The sequence below is a fragment of the Hyperoodon ampullatus genome (genome assembly GCF_949752795.1).
Source record: "Hyperoodon ampullatus genome assembly, chromosome: 18".
Lineage (NCBI taxonomy): Eukaryota > Metazoa > Chordata > Mammalia > Artiodactyla > Ziphiidae > Hyperoodon > Hyperoodon ampullatus.
In genome coordinates this window covers 13,977,840-13,994,822 of record NC_136931.1, presented here as the reverse complement: position 1 = coordinate 13,994,822, position 16,983 = coordinate 13,977,840, and the positions used below count along the sequence as shown (strand labels likewise).

At 58.0% G+C, this 16,983-nt stretch overlaps 1 protein-coding gene across 1 annotated transcript in view; it reads left to right on the top strand.

Annotated features, from left to right (window-relative positions):
• The window catches only part of VAC14 (VAC14 component of PIKFYVE complex), a gene marked incomplete at its 5' end in the record, with an annotated part of 94,673 nt that overhangs the window by 48,431 nt on the left and 29,259 nt on the right, over nt 1-16,983 (top strand). Inside the window, one exon of the mRNA XM_079723708.1 lies at nt 8,075-8,207. Coding sequence (XP_079579834.1) covers nt 8,075-8,207 — 133 coding nt within the window. The remainder of the gene's footprint in view (nt 1-8,074; nt 8,208-16,983) is intronic.

The window sequence follows — 16,983 nt, the reverse complement described above, 5'->3', positions numbered from 1 at the left end:
GGGTTGGGCCAGAAAACAGCCATGAACAGCTCAGGTCTGTGTTGGAGAGGGCCTGGTCCAGGGAGTTCCAGCAGCAAGCCCTCCACTGCTTGGGAGCAGCGGCTGAAAGGGACTTGGAGGGCAAAGAGGTTGAACCCCAGCTCCGGGCCCTGTCAAGACAGGTGGGCTGCTGGGGAGGCCAAGGTGGTGAAGACTTGCCCCAGCTCACAAGGCTGTCAGACCGGCTCACATCAGCCAGGGCCTCACCCCGAATTCATAGGAAACATCCGAGTATGCCAGATGGGAAGAAATTCCATCCTGGAAAGAGCACCAAGGAAGTGCCTGAAGCTAGTACTGCTTCCCTACTTCCAGGATACACAGCGCCATGGGCCCCGAGCTCTTAGCCCGAGACCTACGTGTGCCCTGCAGGGAGTGTGGGAACCACACGTGCATGCTGTCCACAGCTGACCCCAGATCTGTCTGACGGGTCCATGGTTTTAAAAGGTCAAGCTCAAGGCGGTAATAGAAGAGCATGGGAAGCCAGAGCTGTACCCTGTCCCCTCTCCCGCCTCAGCCACCTTGGGGAGGGCACACGCCAGGCCTTAAAGGCCCCGGATCTGTTAGGATGGTAGGGGTGCTTGTGTGAGTCAGAATGCACGCAGGAAGTGCACACTCAGTCCCCTGCAGCTGCTCTTTCTCCCATCGCTTCTCAGGCGTGCGAGGGGGTTGTTCTGTCTGCTTCCGTCTGGCTGTGCACAGAGGCTGCGAGGCCAGCCCCTCCTGCTGTTTGGACGCTGCCTTCCTCTGCTCTCCAGGGCACAGCTCTGAGAACTTGCAGAGTGCAGAGCTGTGTCCCTTTAAGGTCGTTTGCCACCTTACCGCCACCCCACCCGCCCGTCCCTGTAAAGGCCCTTTGGAAAGCCAGGGAGACTGGGAACCCAGCAAAGATGAAACCGGTGGTGTGTGTAGGGAGCTAAGTGGCCCTGCCTTCCTGTCGGGTCTGTAAGCTCGGAGGGTGCAGATTGAACGCAGCAGGAGCGGTGGGGAAGCCAGCCCATTACACGCCTGGATAGTTGCTGTGCTGGCCTAAAAGCGCCACAGGAGTGGTCCCCAGGGCCACAGGCAGAGTTGTCCACAGGGGATTTTGCTCTCACCTGGCCTAGCATGAACATCTCTGGCTCCAGCACAGAGCGCCAGGGGCAGAGGCGGTGGTCTCCCTCCCCCCCCACCCCCGCCCCGGCCTGTCCCCCTTCACTCCTGACCTTGGCAGAGCCCCGGGGCTGGGGAGAGGGCCACCTCTGGGGCAATCAAGAGGGGAGCTGCCTGGGTGGGCGGCCCCGAGGGAAGCCTGTGGAGGGCTCCCTGTCTCCCTAACTTGTGTTTTGGTGATATGACACGAAAACAACCGGTTGGGTCCCCTGTGACTTGGCAACTTTTGTGTCTTCTCTGTGTGGCTCCACATGACTGGGGCCCTGCCATGCTCTGGGGAGACGGGATGGTGAGCCCCCTGGAGCAGGCCTGCAGTGGGCAGGCCCAGCAGGAGCAGGCGGGCCCTGGGCTGAGTCTGTCACTGGAGACGGGCCTGGACATCCTGCTGCACGAGAGGCAGGCCCCTGGGCCCCGCACCACAGCAGTGCGGCGATCTGGGACCAAAAGTCACCCCAGGACTGACGTTTGCCCCCCAAAACCCAGTCTTCCTGACCTTCCCTTCCAGCCACAGGGCCCATTCTTGGGATAAAGCAGCTCGTGTCAATGTGCCCTGCAGGGCTCTCTGGTCCCAGCTCTAAACACATGGGCAAAAATGAACGTTCTGATTCAGTTTCGTTGCTTATAGCCCGGCCTGACGTGACCAAGTGCGGAAATAAATTCTAGAAGAAACCCAGGAAGCCATCCCTGGTAGTTTCGCCAGTGATAGCGGTGACTGTAATATGCTGAGCTCTTGTTAGGACTGGGCACCGTTCTGAGCACTTCTCACGTCAGCTCACTGAACCCTCCCCATGGATCAGCCCTTGACCCTTATGCCATCTCTGAGGAGGGCACTGCTGTCATTCCCACCCGGGCTGGGGGATCATGGCAGCGGTGGTGCCGGCCCGGGAGCCTGGCCTGAGAGCCTGCTCTTTTCACCTCACACTCAGAGGACGACAACACACGTGAACCCCACCCTGTCCAGCAGTGCTGGTGGAATCGGTGGTCCAGCTTCCTCCTCTGCGTGCCGGGCTGTGGCCTCAGCCTGGCAGCTTTGAGGGGTATCCCTCCTCTTCACAGTGACTTCAGGGACCCCATTCCAGCCTTAAGCCACCTCAGCACCTCCTTTCCTGCCCTTCTGCTGCCTCCCCCCTGGCCTGCCCTCTACTTCCTCCAGCCACACCAGCCCATTTCCCAGCCCCCAGAAAGCTGTGCCAGCTGCCCTCTGAGCCTTAAACGCCCTCTTCCCACACACCCTTTTCGGGCAGCGTAAAAGCACACGGGTGCTGGGGTCGGAAGGATCTAGGTTCACAACCCAGCTCTGCCCTGCCTGTCTTGTGACCTTGGGCAAGTGTCCTGCCTCGGTGCCACCTCTCCCTTCTGTGTAAATCGGGTGATGGGCCCCTGGGGCGCTCTGTGAGCGTTTGCATGGAAGGGGGTGAGATAAATGCCCTGTATGTGTGAAGTGCTGCCTTTGCTTCCATCCTTCTGTGTTACAAGAGCTTACGCGTGCTCCAGGCCAGCTCAGATGGCTTCCCTTCCATGCAGCTTTCCAGGATATCCCAGGCCAGACTCTCTCCCGCTTTGTTCCTTCCACCAGTCACACTGTGGGGTTCGCATCTGTTTTCCTCCTGGCCGTGACCTCTTAGACCCCTGAAAGTGCAGGTTATGGCAGCCTCAGCATCTCCTAGAGCTCATCAGAAATGCAGACACCGAGGCCCACCGCAGAGTCAGAATCGCATTTTATCAGGATTGCTGGGTGACTTGTGTGCTCCTCAGTTTGAGAAGCACCAGCTCATACCGCAGGGGCCTGCTGTACTCACCTCTGACCCACCAGCGTCAGGCGCCCAGTAAGGGTCAGCACCCCTCTTTCAGAGTTTCTTCAATTGACAGAAGGAGCGGGTACCAGGACCGATCACCCAGTCCCCATTGTCGGGTCTGAGGCTCCCCTAGCACATCTGCCCAGGCCTTCACTTGTCCCCAGATGGAGAACCTGGCCCCCTCCAACCCAGGCCCCTTCCTGGTCTCTCCAGCGCCCCCTTGGCCCCAGCCCCTGCTCTCCCAGCAGGAGCAGCGCGGCCCCTCTCCACCGCCACATCAGCTGGAAGGTCCTCCCAGGCCCTGCCCTGGCCCATCAGCTTATCTCTTGCTCCGAACCAGGCAACTGGAAAGCCTCCTGGATTTGGGTGACTGCCCGGGGCAGAGGACTCCCTGGCTTTTCCACAGAAAAGAAAGTTTCTGCCTTTTGGATTGGGTCCCGAGGGTGCTGTTGCTGCAACATCTCAACCACCCTGTTGTCCACACAGCCATAGCGTTTGGGCCCTCTGACTCGGTGGACTCCACACCCCCTGAGACCCTGCTTCCCGAGTGGCCGAGGCCTCCCTGTCTCCCGGCCCCTGTTCTGTGTGTAGGCTCTGCCTTCCCTGCTCGTCCCCCTCGGTTCCATACCAGCCTCCCAGTCACGCAGCCCGCTCCTCGGAGCACTTCCTGTGCCAGGCACGGCGTTACGCTCCTAACCCCCGCGAGTTCACAGATAGCAACCGGCCCAGAGAAGGTGTCACACCCTCAAGAGTGCCCTGCCAGTCAGCCACAGGACCTGCATCTGCGCCGGGTCCCTGGCCCTTCCCCCTCCTCTCAGGGCAGCGGAGCCAGATGCCCTCTGGAGGGGCTGGCCAGGCACACGGCCCCAACCCTCGGGGGAGGTAGCTGGGAGGGCTGGGAGCGGAGCGGGGACCCTGCTGGGCCCGGGCTGGGCGCCTGGTGTTTTCGCATCTGGTTTTGTTGAACTGTAACTCGCGTTGTGTATTGAGGCCAGAGCTATTTTTATCCTGACATGTCATAGCCGCAAAGCTCAATCCAAAACATCCCAGGGAAGGCTGTTTGTAAGACGTTCTGCAGATTCTCATGTCGCCACATCAGGTTTCACTTAGTAACATCTGCAGGGCTGGCTCCCTGGCCGCCCACCCCCCGGCCTGGTTTTGTATACAGGGTGCTCCCAGCAGTATCTGTTGGCCCCTCGGCCAGCCAGTGGTCACGTGAACATCCTGCCAGAGCCCACTCCTCTAAACCAGAAATGTCAGGCAGGCGGCACTGGGACTGGTCCTCGGCAGGAGTAGGGAATGGAAATCCCGCTCTTCTCGGCCCCTCAAAGGGCGCCTCCCTCCTGAGACCCGTGTCCAGGTTGCTCCCAGCCCTCTCCTCACTTCCCCACCTCCTGGGCCCCCCGCCAGAACAGCTCCCCGACCGTCCGCCGCGGCGGGCCTGGAAGACCTTGCTATCAGCAGTGTCTCCTGAGTCAAAGCCTCCCAGCCCTGTCGTCCCAGCAGATCCTCACGTTGGAGGGTGGGCCCTGACTCCGGGCGCCAGGCCCCTCTCCGGCTCTGCCCTGTCCTAATGGGCCGGCAGCATCTAGCCCCGGGCCCCTCCCGAGGGAGAGCTGAGCCGAGTAGGCTTTTATGGGCTGCTGAGAAAGGCCGACTCCCAGCCGAGCTTGTCAAGCACGCAGACGGGGGAGAGGCAGAGGCGGCCGGTGGAGGCGCTGTGAGCTCCCCACTGGGAGGCTGCGGTTGGGCAGAAATTAGTTCAGTTGAGAGAGGCCTGTCATTCCCTGTAGTAACCCTCCGGGAGCGGGTTTGTTCTCTCTCCACCCCATCTCCTCCTCCCGTGCCTGCAGCCTTGCCTGGAAACATCTCACAGGTTCCACCTTAAGCCAGCTGGGCCAGAAGGGCTGGTGAGTGAGAAAAGTGGCCGGTGGGGCCAGTGGGAAACTGAGGCTGGGAGGGACCGAATAGGCCCTCACCCTGTCCGTGGTGAGCACTGAGATGCGCCCCATCCTTGCCCGGCCCACGTGGCCAGTGTTGCCCTTCCCCCCGCAAGCTTCCCAAGGCTCCCCGCCCTCTCCTGCAGAGGCTTCTCTCAAGGGCAGTGGTCCTGGCCAGAGCCCGTTCTGGCGGGTGGGAGCCTGAAGGGCCACCGGCCTCGGGCAGCTCCCCCGAAGCTCCCACCCTCCTAGTCTCAGCCTCAGGAAGGCGCCCGGCACCCACGTCGGTTGCACCCGGCCTGCTGCTCGTCGTAGTCCTTAAGCCGAGCAGCGGAAGCTCTCTCAGTAACCACCACACTGTGAGAGTGGGAGGTGCTCGACATGGCCTCTCCCACATGTGACTCCGCCCCCACCACCTCCTAAGGGCCTCAGCTCAAGGGGCCCCCATCGGGCCTGGACGTGGAGAGTGGACTGTGGGTCCAAAGGGGGCTGTGGCTAAGGAGAGCGGCGACATGTGCGGAGCAGCCCCAGGCCTTCTCTTCTGCCGGTCTGTCAGCTGAGGGGTGGCCCGATCTCCCTCCCTGAATGTGGGGGGCGCGGGAGGGGTCCCAGGCGCTCCCCTCTCCTCACAGCCTCCCTGCCCCCCAGCAGAGGACTGTGAACTCGCCCCAGATCTGACATTCCAGACTATCCCCAGCCCTCAGTCGTCCAGTCCGAGACCGGAGAACGGGAACCATTTGCCTCATGCAGTGCTCTGGGTTATGGCACATTTGCCAGGGAGAGCAGCCCCGGTTTACCGAGATCAGACTATGTAGGAAGCCCCAGTCCAGGTACGTTACATGTTTGTCTCGTTCAGTGAGAGCTCTTATTGCCCCCACTTTACAGATGAGAAAACGGAGGCTTAGAGAGGGTAAGAGACTTGCAATTCTGGAGTTGCACAGCTAGTAAGCGGTTGAGTGGAGATCTGATCTGAACCCAGGTCGGATGGACTCCCAAGCCAAGCTCTAAACACCATGTTTGATGCTTCCCACTGCCTCTGTAGGGACAGAATCACCCAGCACCTCTCCCCAGTGCCTGCCCAAGACACCCAGTCCCTGGAGACTGGAGACTGTGGCCCCAGGTGGGAAGGATTTCTTTTTGGTCAGTCCCCGTTTTGGTCCCTTTGTCCTTTGGAACCTAAGCCTGGAAATGGGGTGGGACAGAAGTGTACATACAGAAGCTAGATGGGGACAGGGACCTAAGGAGTCATCATGAACGAGCACCCAAGAGAAGGCTGCAGGCAGCTGGGCTCCAGTCCACACACACCTCCACTGGGGGGCGTGGGGGGAGCCTCTGCCCCCTGGCCAGGCCACCATGGGGGCGGCAGAATATATATCCTCAAGTGTGGGGATGGGGACAAGGGGCTGAGAGACAGCCAGGCTGCCTCAGCAGCTGTATCTACAGCCACCTCTCTGGAGATCAGCCCCAGCTGGGCCTGGGGTAACTCGATCTGTGAGAATGTGACACTTGATTCTGCAAACAGCCCCTCTGGGCAGGGAGCAGAGACTGTTTGCCATTCCAGAGTCACTCAGGACTGCCTGGGCCAGGCTCTTCTGGACAGAGACCCAGAACAACACACTGCAAACAAGAAATTCAGTGAGGCCTGTCCTTGAACTGGCTTCTCGCCCCGTGCACAGTTCACAGGAGCTGTAAAAGAGGTTCAGGCGAGAGGACAGTATTTTTGAAGGTGTGGCTCCTGGTAAGGAATCCTCGTAGAGCAATTCACAGCCAGGAAAAACAAAGCAGGAAACACCTTTTCCAGTTCCCAATCACTTCCCCGTAAGGACCACGCGAGGACGTAAGGAAGACTGAGTTCAGCAAAAGACCGAGTTCAGCAAAACAATTCCTGGGAGAAGGTTTTACTGCTGCTTCCTGGCATCTGATGAAGTCAGCCTGTAGGGGCTCCTCTGTAAGGCTCACTTGTGCTCTGGACAACGGTTCCACACGTTCCTGTTTTGTGCTTTAGGCTGATGCTTCTGGGAGCTGATACTCCTTGCACAGCCAAGCTTGATTCCCAGAGACCCCCCACGCTGCCTCTTTCACTAAATCGTATGCTTTAAAAGGGTGAACTTTATGGTATATGAATTATATCTAAGTTAAGCTGTTATTTTTTTTTAAAAAATCCAATGTCCTGTTCATGCCTCAGGCAGATGGAAAGAGGAGTCCTAGCATCACTGACACCTCTTTCCAGCAGTGCTGTTGAGGTCATCATGGGTTAGAAAGGAAGGACGGGGGGAGATCCCAAGGGGTGTATGAACAGACACTACATTGGGATCATCCAGGCATTGTGTCAGCCCCGCCCTCGTCCCCTCCGCGCTGGAGGCCTTACAGAGGGGACCATGTGCAGGGCTGGGGCTGGGGCGGGGTTGCAGGGACAGTGGGGTGAGGGCTGTATCTGGCTTTCAGTGTATTTTCAGCTGGTACACATAAGAGGGAGACCTCGGGTGTGCTTCTGGTTGTAAAGCCAGCTCAGGGTCTTCAAAGTACTGCTCTAAAAGAACGTCTTTGCCTGAAGATGAGGAAGAATCTCTGATTTCAAAACACTGGGTGCAGATGGAAACGCTCGGTCACATTCTGGCGGTGTGTGCTGTCTTCACCCTGGTGGCTGTGTGCATAATTGACTTATTCTTAAGCAGCGGCGGGAAGGGAGTATGGCTTCTGCCTCGCAGGATCTGTCGGCTTCATGGACCATTGAGGTTGTGTGTCTGCCTTCTCTCTTTCTTCTCTTTGACTTGCCATTTGCTCTTAACCGGTCAAACAAAGCCCAAGTGTATTTTGTTTATTAGGATAATGAGTAAAAAAAAAAATTTTTTTCCCCCAAAATTTCTGGCACCTAGCAGCAGGTCTCACACGTAGGAGGTGTTCACTAAGTGATGGGGGGTCGGCTGGAGGGGTGGAGAGGGAAGTGGGTGCTTTTTGCAGTAACCGGAGTTGTATCAGCTCGCGCACACTCGTTTGGTCCTGGCTTTTTTGCTGCTAACATGGCCCTTGATTGAAGGTGTTCCCTCATCCTGTTACACAGAGACTCTTCCCCCACCTTTCTGGCATTGATAATTATTTATATTCTGTGGACACGTAGAATAAATCCTGGCTCTATCCCTTTCTCTGTAGGTACCAAAGGCTTGGAGTGTTCTCCTTCGACTCCGACCATGAACTCCTACTTTTACAAGTTCATGATCAACCTTCTCAAGAGGTTCAGCAGTGAACGGAAGCTTCTGGAGGTCAGAGGCGGCTTCATCATCAGGTTAGCCTCCGTGTACCTTCTGTGCTCCCACAGCCTCGGTTTTTCATTCTCATACCATGCAAGGGGTCAAGGCAACCATTTTCTCTTCCACTCCTCTCTCCTCCTTTTCCTGACCTTTGAGCTCTTAAAAGAAACAAAGAAGGTTCCCCCTTCACACGAGGTTGCTGGTGCTACTGACATGGGTCAGGTCGATGTCACCATTTTTCGAACAAATGAATTCGTTTTTCACTTGTTGAGACAGCTTTCCTTGAGGCTAAATATCCTCTCATTGAACACTCTTGTGGGAGTCTTCAGGGAGAAAAGGAGGTGAGCCAGACAGAACATGAACGTGGCTGCGCTGGGTGCCCAGCTGTCAGCACACCGTTTGGCCACGGCTGGTGGCAGCAGTGGCTCTGGCGGAGCCAGGTTCTTGTGCTGTGTGAGCCCAGCCCCGGGCAGTCCCAGGGCACCAGCCGCAGTCCCTGGAGGCCTCCAGAACCGTCACCACCAGCAGTATGGCCAGGTCTGGCCCTTTGCTTCTTGCTTGGCTCCAAGGAGCAGGGTGACCAGGAGAGTGACCTTCAGGCCAACAGAAATATAGAGGGGACGCAGATTCCTTCAGGCTCCCCACAAAGCCAGGCAGAGGAGTTTCACAGAATAGTCTGAGTGACCCTAGACACTCTACAGCAGTGGTTCTTGGCCCTGACTGCATGTTAGGTCACCAAGGAGGCTTGAAAAAGAAGGTGATGGCTGGGCTCCACCCTGACCAGTGAAATGAGAACCTCTGGGGCGACGGAGATTAGTAAAGCCATCCAGGGTGCTCAGGGAGCAGACTGGACTAATGTCCCAGGAGTTGGGGGGCTCCTGATCAGGGCCATCTGGGGATTGGGGAGCTGAAGGAGAATTCCAGGTGGAGGGTCCACCCTGCACAGAGGCTTCACGGCAGGAAGGAGGTTGGAGAGTTCATTTTGCTGTAAACCAGAAGGCGAGCGGGGAGGGGCTCAGCCCTGTGAGCTGGACTAAGGACTGGGGCCCCTACCCAGAGGTCAGCAGGAAGCCGCTGAATGGGCTTGAGCAGGGGAATGGTGTGACCAGATTGCTGCTGCTTCTTTAATATATATATAAATTTATTTATTTATTTCTATCTTTGGCTGCGTTGGGTCTTCGTTGCGGTGCGCGGGCTTCTCATTGCAGTGGCCTCTCTTGCTGCAGAGCAAGGCCTCTAGGCGCGCGGGCTTCAGTCGTTGTGGCTCGCAGGCTCTAGAGCGCAGCCTCAGTAGTTGTGGTGCACAGGCTTAGTTGCTCCGCGGCATGTGGGATCTTCCTGGACCAGGGCTCGAACCCGTGTCCCCTGCATTGGCAGGCGGATTCTCAACCCCTGCGCCACCAGGGAAGCCCCGTATTGCTGTTTTTACAGACCACTGTGCTGCTGGGAGAGAATGGGTGGATGTGTGGGAGACCGGGTGGGAGGCTGTTGTCCAAGGTGGCAGCTTGGTAAGGGGCTGGGAAGAAGCAGTGCAGTGCGGTGCAAGAATTAGCAAGAAGTGTGTTGATTGGTGATGAATTGCATGAGGGAGGGAGGGAGGAGAGAGGGAGTTGTGGGGCACGGCCAAGACTGGGGTGTGAGCAGCAGGGTAGATAGTGGTAGCTGGCCCTGAGGTGGGAGCCCTGGAAGAGGAGCAGGGAGGGAGCGGTTTCAAGTAGCTCTGGGAACGTCAAAGGAGAGACACTGAAGACATTGCTGTGTCTGCCTCCCAAAGGAGGGATCTAGGCCCACTATACAAATGTGGAGGTTGATGGCAGTCATTCATTCATTCACTCTCTTATCCATTCATTCAACAGATGTTTACTGAACACTGTGCGAGGTTCCATTCTAGATAATTCTACCTTGTGGATTTCATCCCTAGGGAGTAAGAAGGGTCGGTGGTCAGAGCGAAGGAAGGCCGCCCAGAGCCGGGCCCTTCAGAGTCCCAGCGTGTAATGGTTGGGTCTGGAGAAGCCGGGAGAGGAGGCTGAGAAGAAGGGCCCAAGAGGGAGAAAGAAGCAGAGGCAAGAGCGGGAGGGCAGGAGGCCAGAAGAGGGCCGGCTGGGAGGCGCGGGGGAGTCTGCTGAGCGCGGGGCGAGCTGAAGGGATGGGAGGCAAGGAAATGGGGGCAGGCCCAGGGCTGGCCTGTGTGGCGCCGGTGGGTGGAGGAGCCACAGGGCCCCAGCTCCAGGCAGAGGGTGGCATTGAGGCCACCCTGGGGAACAGGCCGAAGGGTAGAGTCTCAGGAGGGGACAGGCCTGCCTGGTCAGAAGGACAAACGGCAGGACCACAAGTTCCTGCCCATCGGGAGGAAGGGGCTTCTGATGGTCTAGACCGCCCAAAGGCGTCCCGGTGGCGGTGGGATGGTGTCCCCACCCTCTGCTTCCCTGAGCTCTCACAGAGCAGGGTTTCTCAGCGTCGGCATTGTTGGCATTTGGGGCCGGATAATTCTCTGTGGCAGCGGCTGTCCTGTGCGCTGTAGGGTGTCAAGCAGCATCTCCAGCCTCGACCCGCTGGATGCCAGTAGCACTGTCACCCACCCAATTGGGACAATCAACAATGTCTCCAGACAGCGCCAGAGGTCCCCTGGGGGGCAGAATCATCCTGGGTGACAACCACGGTTACAGAGTGACAGAAATGGATTCTTATCGTCCCTTGCCAAATGAGGAAGGTTTCCATGGTTTTTTTTTTCACATCAAGTTGGACAGTTGGGGCTTGCAGAGACCCCCTACCGGGAAAATGACGGACTCTTCCCACACGAGTGACAGTTAGCTTCGTGCGGCTTTCGAAATTGTAGAGGCGTCCGCTCTTTTGATGAGCCCTCCTCGCCTGGAAGACTTTCAGGAAAGCAGTGGAGAGAAAAGCCTTTGAAAAAGGAATTTGTAGCTCGTTTCCTCTCTGGAGAACTGGGCTGTAATGGGTTTTTCCATCCTCTGTCAGCCTCACGTGCCCTGTCAGGGGCCTGGGGAGAGGGAGCTCGGGGAGTCGGCACTATCCCCAGACAGCACCAGGCAGAAGTGCGGGCAGCGTGGGCGCGCATGGGTGTGTGTGAGTGTGTGCGGGGGTGCTCTCCCCACCCGCTAGGGCCGAGGCTCCGTGGAGCTGGTGCCATGTTCCCATTCACAGCCTCTAGGACAGTGAGGCTTCGCTTGCTTTGCAGTGTCTCCCAGTCATCCTAGGCTGATGAGAACCCTCATTTTGCAGGAGGGAGATGAGAGGAAGCCGCGTGCCTGCCTGGCTCGGTTGGAGCTGGGCCGCAGACCGCCTCACTCTGCTCATTTCATAGCTGGCCCCCTCTTCCTTCTGTGAGAGAGTGTCGAGCCAGGTGCCTTGAGGAGCCCTGCACGGCCTGCAGACCAGGACCACCTGGCGCCCAGCTCCTCAGAGGGTCCTCCCTCCTCATCCTTCTGGGGCTCAGTATCCGGCATGGCAGTCACTCGCTGTTCCAGGGCTCACACTCCCCGTGCACCACACTGGGGCCTCAGTGGGCATCGCACCTGGCCTCCAGGGCACGCCTCACTCCCACCCCGCACAGCCACAGAGGTCTCCTAGCCCTGGGCAAAGAACCCAGTGGGCTGGACAGAAGGAACCTGTGACTGGGCCCCGCACGTTTGTTGTCCCTCCTAGCCCTTTGCTTCATTTGTCCAGCCTGCCGTTCCCCCTGAAGCAGCACCAGCCCCTGTCGTTTCGAGCTACAGCTTCCTCTGGGCCACACCAGCTCTGTGGGGCGGCTACCTGCTAAGTCAGTGTGCCACGCCACCCAGTCTGGGTTCTCAGGGTGAGCACAGCCCAGCATCCGATGTGGAGGAGGCCTTGAAGACGTGTGCCTTCCTCCTTCCCGTGGCCAGACGGGCTGAGGCCCTTCAGCAGAGGTTCACTGGGGCCCAGCCCTCGGAGTGTCAGCCTGCCCACCTGCCTTTCGTTCCATTTCCTTATTTTCTGCTGGTGGCTTTAAAGAGGAGCATAATAGTGATACATGCTGCCTGAGAAGAAGCCACAGGCCTGATAAGAAACACAGTAAATGAAAAACTTAAAAAAAAAAAAAGAGAGAGAGAGCGAGGAGCAGGGACTTCCCTGGCAGTCCAGTGGTTAAGACTCCATGCTTCCACTGCAGGGGTCATGGGTTTAATCCCTGGTCGGGGAACTCAGCTCCCTCATGCCGTGCAGCACGGCCGAAAAAAATTTAGAAAAGAAAAAAAGAAAAAGAAACACAGTAAATGATTCTTAACCCCCTTCTTCTGGTGTTAAGCCAACTATAAGTTGCTCCTCTCAACCCCCAAGGCTCAGCAGAGAAAGGAAAGAGATTCTTCTGGCAAACACGTGAAGAGCCATTGTTTCTGTAGTAGTGTGTTTAGCTCAGGGTCCAGGAACGGCTACTGCCTATAGAAGGACAAAGGCATCCAGAGTTCTTGAGGACAAACATGTGGTAGGGGGTCTTGGCCCTGAGGAAGATGCATGACTCTCCTCAGGCCCCGGGGTGGTTCCCCCAACTCGGCTTTCCCAGGCTGCACCTCCGTGGGGCGTGGGACTAGGGCCCCAAACTCCAGCCAGGCCCCTGGGTGGGCTGGACATCCTCTCTGTGTCCATGCGGCCTCGCTATCTGGTGGATGTCACAGTTCAGAGGCACGTCGAGTCTGGGGAAGCCAGTGACTCCAAAACCTCGTCTCAGCCAGACTTGCGGTGACCCACTCCGGGCCCAGGCCCTTCTCCCGGCTGCAGGGACTGAGCGAGGGAAGAGGGGGACACGGGCAGATGCCACCCCAGCCCTGCCCACATCCACGCCCCCTCCCCAAGCCTCCACAGGAGTCGGGCAGATGCCACAGGCACTCAGGAGCTGGATTAAGTGGGGAGCTTCTCGAGTCAAACAGCCTTGGGTTCGAATCCCGGTTCCTCTAGTTTTTAACTCCGTGACCTGTTTCCAAGCCCGTTTTGCTTTGACTGTACGACGAAGATAACTGTGCCTGCCCTGTCGTTTTGCGGAGAGGGTTACATAAGACCCTGCGTGTTACAGCGCTCCGCATGGCTTGGTCCAGGGGAGCTTGCTGTTCCGCCTCATGATGCGGCCTCGGCCTCCCACAGTGGTCTGTGGGGAGGGGAAACCAGACCCGGGTGAGGGTGAAAGAATTGAACCTTCTGTGCCGAGAGCTGGCTCCTGAGCGCCAGGCATGCTGCGCCGACAGCCAGGGCGCCCACCAGCGGCCTGGCCCTGGCACCGCTAAAACAACTCGGCCCCAAGTGGGTGTTCGTGTACATTTCCCCCCTCTGGCCTCTCCCCCCCGCCAGCCCCGCCGCCAGTGCACACAGAACAAGCACAGAGCTTGTTTTCCCACGAACTCTTCCACTATCCTCAGTAGAAAAGGAGAGGAGGGAGAAAATGCAGCCTCTTTGATAGACTGTGATATGAACTCCAGTGTAATCCAACAGCTGTGATCTTTACAAGGCCTGCTTCTGTGCTGGGAAGGCAGCGGGGCTGAGGACGCTCACGCTGCCAGCCAGCGCGGCCCTCTGACCAGCCGTCCTTCGGCTTAATCAGCTGTGCCTTTCCCCCTCCCCTTCCTCCCTGCTGCCTTGAAAAGAGGACTTGCCAGAGGATGCTTTCTTTTCAACGAGTGACTGTGCTGTGAACTCGAGGGCTCCATCCCCATCCAGCCCTGTCCATGGTGGCCGAGCACCCTCCCCGGAGAAAGGAAGCCCCCAAGATGAGGCGCAGGTGGGGGTCCAAGTGAGGGACGGGGGAGCCGTCACGAGGCTTCTTCCACGAGACCCCGACCCCGAGAGCCCCACGATAAGGTTTCTGGTTCCTTCTGGCCCTCCTCTTGCCTCGGACACAGACAGGCCTGGCAGCCTCTCCAGTTCAGCCGAGGCCCAGAGTCCCTAATATGTACCCCTGCTGAGCCTGCCCTCCCCTCCCCCAGTGCCCCGGCTTTGCGTGAGAGCCCTGTGTTGGGGGGCGGGCGAGTGAGGAATGGATTGGCCGCTAAGGTGGGTGGCGGGGCTCGGAAGCCCCTGGACTTGTTTTGAATTGCAGGGCGGGAGGGGGGCACAGTGGCTCAAGAGAAGAAGCTCTCTTTCATGCCCTAATTGGGAAATTCCACTCGGCTGTCCTTGTCCGTTCCTTGGCGGGGGGTCAAACGGCCCCTGTGGCTAGGGCAGCGCACACCACAGATCCTTGCCGACCCCAGCTCCGCCCCCCTCGGTCTCTGTATCCACCGGGCCTCTGGAGTTCATTTGCATCGGGGGCACCCCTTCCCCCGTCTCTTTCTGCGTGCCACCTTACCTGCCAGGGGGCATCGGTTGGGTCGCCAAAAGCCCATTGTGCTGATGCTAATGCAAGATGAATTGAGTGAAGCGGCAAGACCCAGATCCCTGTTCAAATGGCATTTTAGAAAAGCAGCTTCGCTTCTGGCCCCCAGCCTGCGGAGAGAGCTGCTGAGAGGCCCCGCTCGGCTGTCTTCCTCTCGCCCCTTTAATGGATCGCGTTCCTTTGCTCAGAATAAAAACAAATTGCTGCGACAGACACGCACCCACCTAAGTCTGTCTGTGGAAACAGGCCCTGCTCCCCCTCCCCGGAATGCAGGCGGATTTGGGTCTTTCATCAGTTGTAGCCGTGTTGGTTGGGGTCCCCAGCTGAGGGGAAGGAGACAACATTGAACAGGGCTGGAGGGTTGCTTCGAGGAATGTCTTACTTCCTTCTCAGAAGAAGCTTCTCCTCCTGTCAGCTTTAAGTCCGTCTGCCCAGTTCCTTGTGTGAATCTTCCGGAGCCTTCCCCAGTCATTCTTCTCCAGGGGCCAAGGTGCTTTTGTTGAGACACAGGACAGCCAAGGGAGTGAGTGGCAGAAGCTGCTTTGCACAACCAGCTCTTGGCTCTGATCTCCGAATTGGGACAACGCTGAGGACCTGTGAATGGCAGGGCGGCCCCATCTGACATACCAGAGAAGATTGCCTGCGAGAAAGCCCTGCCCTCAAACATGAAAAGGTGTCCCTGGGAGGTGCAAAGTGCAGGCAGCCCAGAGAGCCCAGCCCGGCCCATGTCCATTGTCCCCTAATGCATGGCAAAGCGCCAGCATCCCAGCACCTCATAGAACCATCTGTGACCCAGGGCTGCCAGGGAGGGCTGGGGGCAGCCAGTGGCTTTGCTCTGTCTCCTGCAGGCAGTCCCCCTGCTGTCCCTGTAGAGCCCACTGTCATACACACTGGCACTCCCTGCAAGAACCGATGTATTTTCTTCTGGAATATGGAAACCACATGCGATAAGCCTTGCTAGGCCAGGCTGGGATTAACTAGGTGTAGCCAGGGGGAACGGGGGGAGGAGAGGAAGGGCTGGCCAGAGGGAGCCCCATGCAGCGTGCTCTGGAAGTCTGGGGAGCTTTAGAGGGAAGTGGCCCCATGTTTCAAGGGTCCTCCTGGATCCCTTGTGGGCGGAGGGCTGCTGATGGAAGCAGGGGCTGGAAGGAGGCCAGGGATCCACTCGCTTCGAGCAGGGCTCGTGGGAGGTTAGGGGTCACAGGTGAACTGGGCACGGGGAGGCCAGGTGACCCACAGAGGCAGCCATTTGCCCCCACGTCCAGGAGCACCCGTGGTGGGGGGAGGACTCAGGAGCCATCCCGCACCTGCTGCATGGGAGGCCTTAAAAGGCCTCCAAAGATTCATCACATGGGTGGTGGCACCTGCGGGGCCCTTTCCAGCCTCCAGTTAAAAGCACTTTCTTTGTAGTCTATACACCTGAGAAGCCTCAGCTCCCCAGCCCTGTTGCCAGGGGCTGAGAGCTTGACAGTGAATTTCTTTCTGAAGCTCTAGAGGTTATGGAATCTGCAGTTGTCTCTGGACCTGTTTATACTTTACCTAAGGATGCCAGGAAACTAGCAAAGCTTTGACCTTGTTAAGTCAGACAGCTCGGTTAATTAGCAAGTAGCTGCTGGAATCTAATGTAGCAACTTAAAATATCGGCAGGTTTGGAATTGGCCCCTAGAGGTCACTTCCATCCTCCTGCCTCCTTGGAGTTGGGCTGCATCGGAGCCAGGAGAGATAAACGGGCATCCTTAGCTTAAAAGTGCTTTTAAACTCCTGGAACAGCAGTTGCGGAAATGTGTCCTGTTTGTCCATCGTAGAACGTGGTTCTCAGGAAGCTCTTTGTGTCACCCTTTTAACCCAACCTTCTCACCATGGGTGCCCTGGGAGGCCCCTGTGTGGCCCTCCCCGCCACTCTCCCCACGAGGGTATCCTTTTAGCGGGTGGCCACAAAGATCACAGACACACGTGCACCCACTTCCCACCGCCACCCCTATCGTCAGAAAAATAACACAGAAGGGTTTCCATCACGTGCGGTTTGTGAAAGGCCGTCAGACCAGCTGCCCCTCCCACACAGAAGGAGAGTTCCCGTCTCCGAGCACGTGTGATGGTGACACCTTGCAGGGGCCCTGGGCTGGGGGGACCTTGGTGCTGAATTCAGCCTCAGACGGTGAGCACAAGCCCACGTGAAGTAGCGTACAGCCCATGGGGAAGGGTGCTTTGTAACCCGGGCTGTGAGGGCCCACCGAAGAGGCTCTTGGGATCTAAAGTGGATAATGGAACTCTCTTTACAAGTACGCAGCCTCAGCTCCCAGGAGAGCATGGGCTTTGGGTCTGTTGCTGTCATCCTAAAATCTTTCAGTGTCTCTGTAGCACCAGCGCATTTGCCCCCAGCTCCCTCACCCCACGTCTTAGGACATCTCCATGGGGGTGCTGTGTACCATCTGGAGATCCCAAAGCTGAGGTTCTTGGTTGTCTTCCAG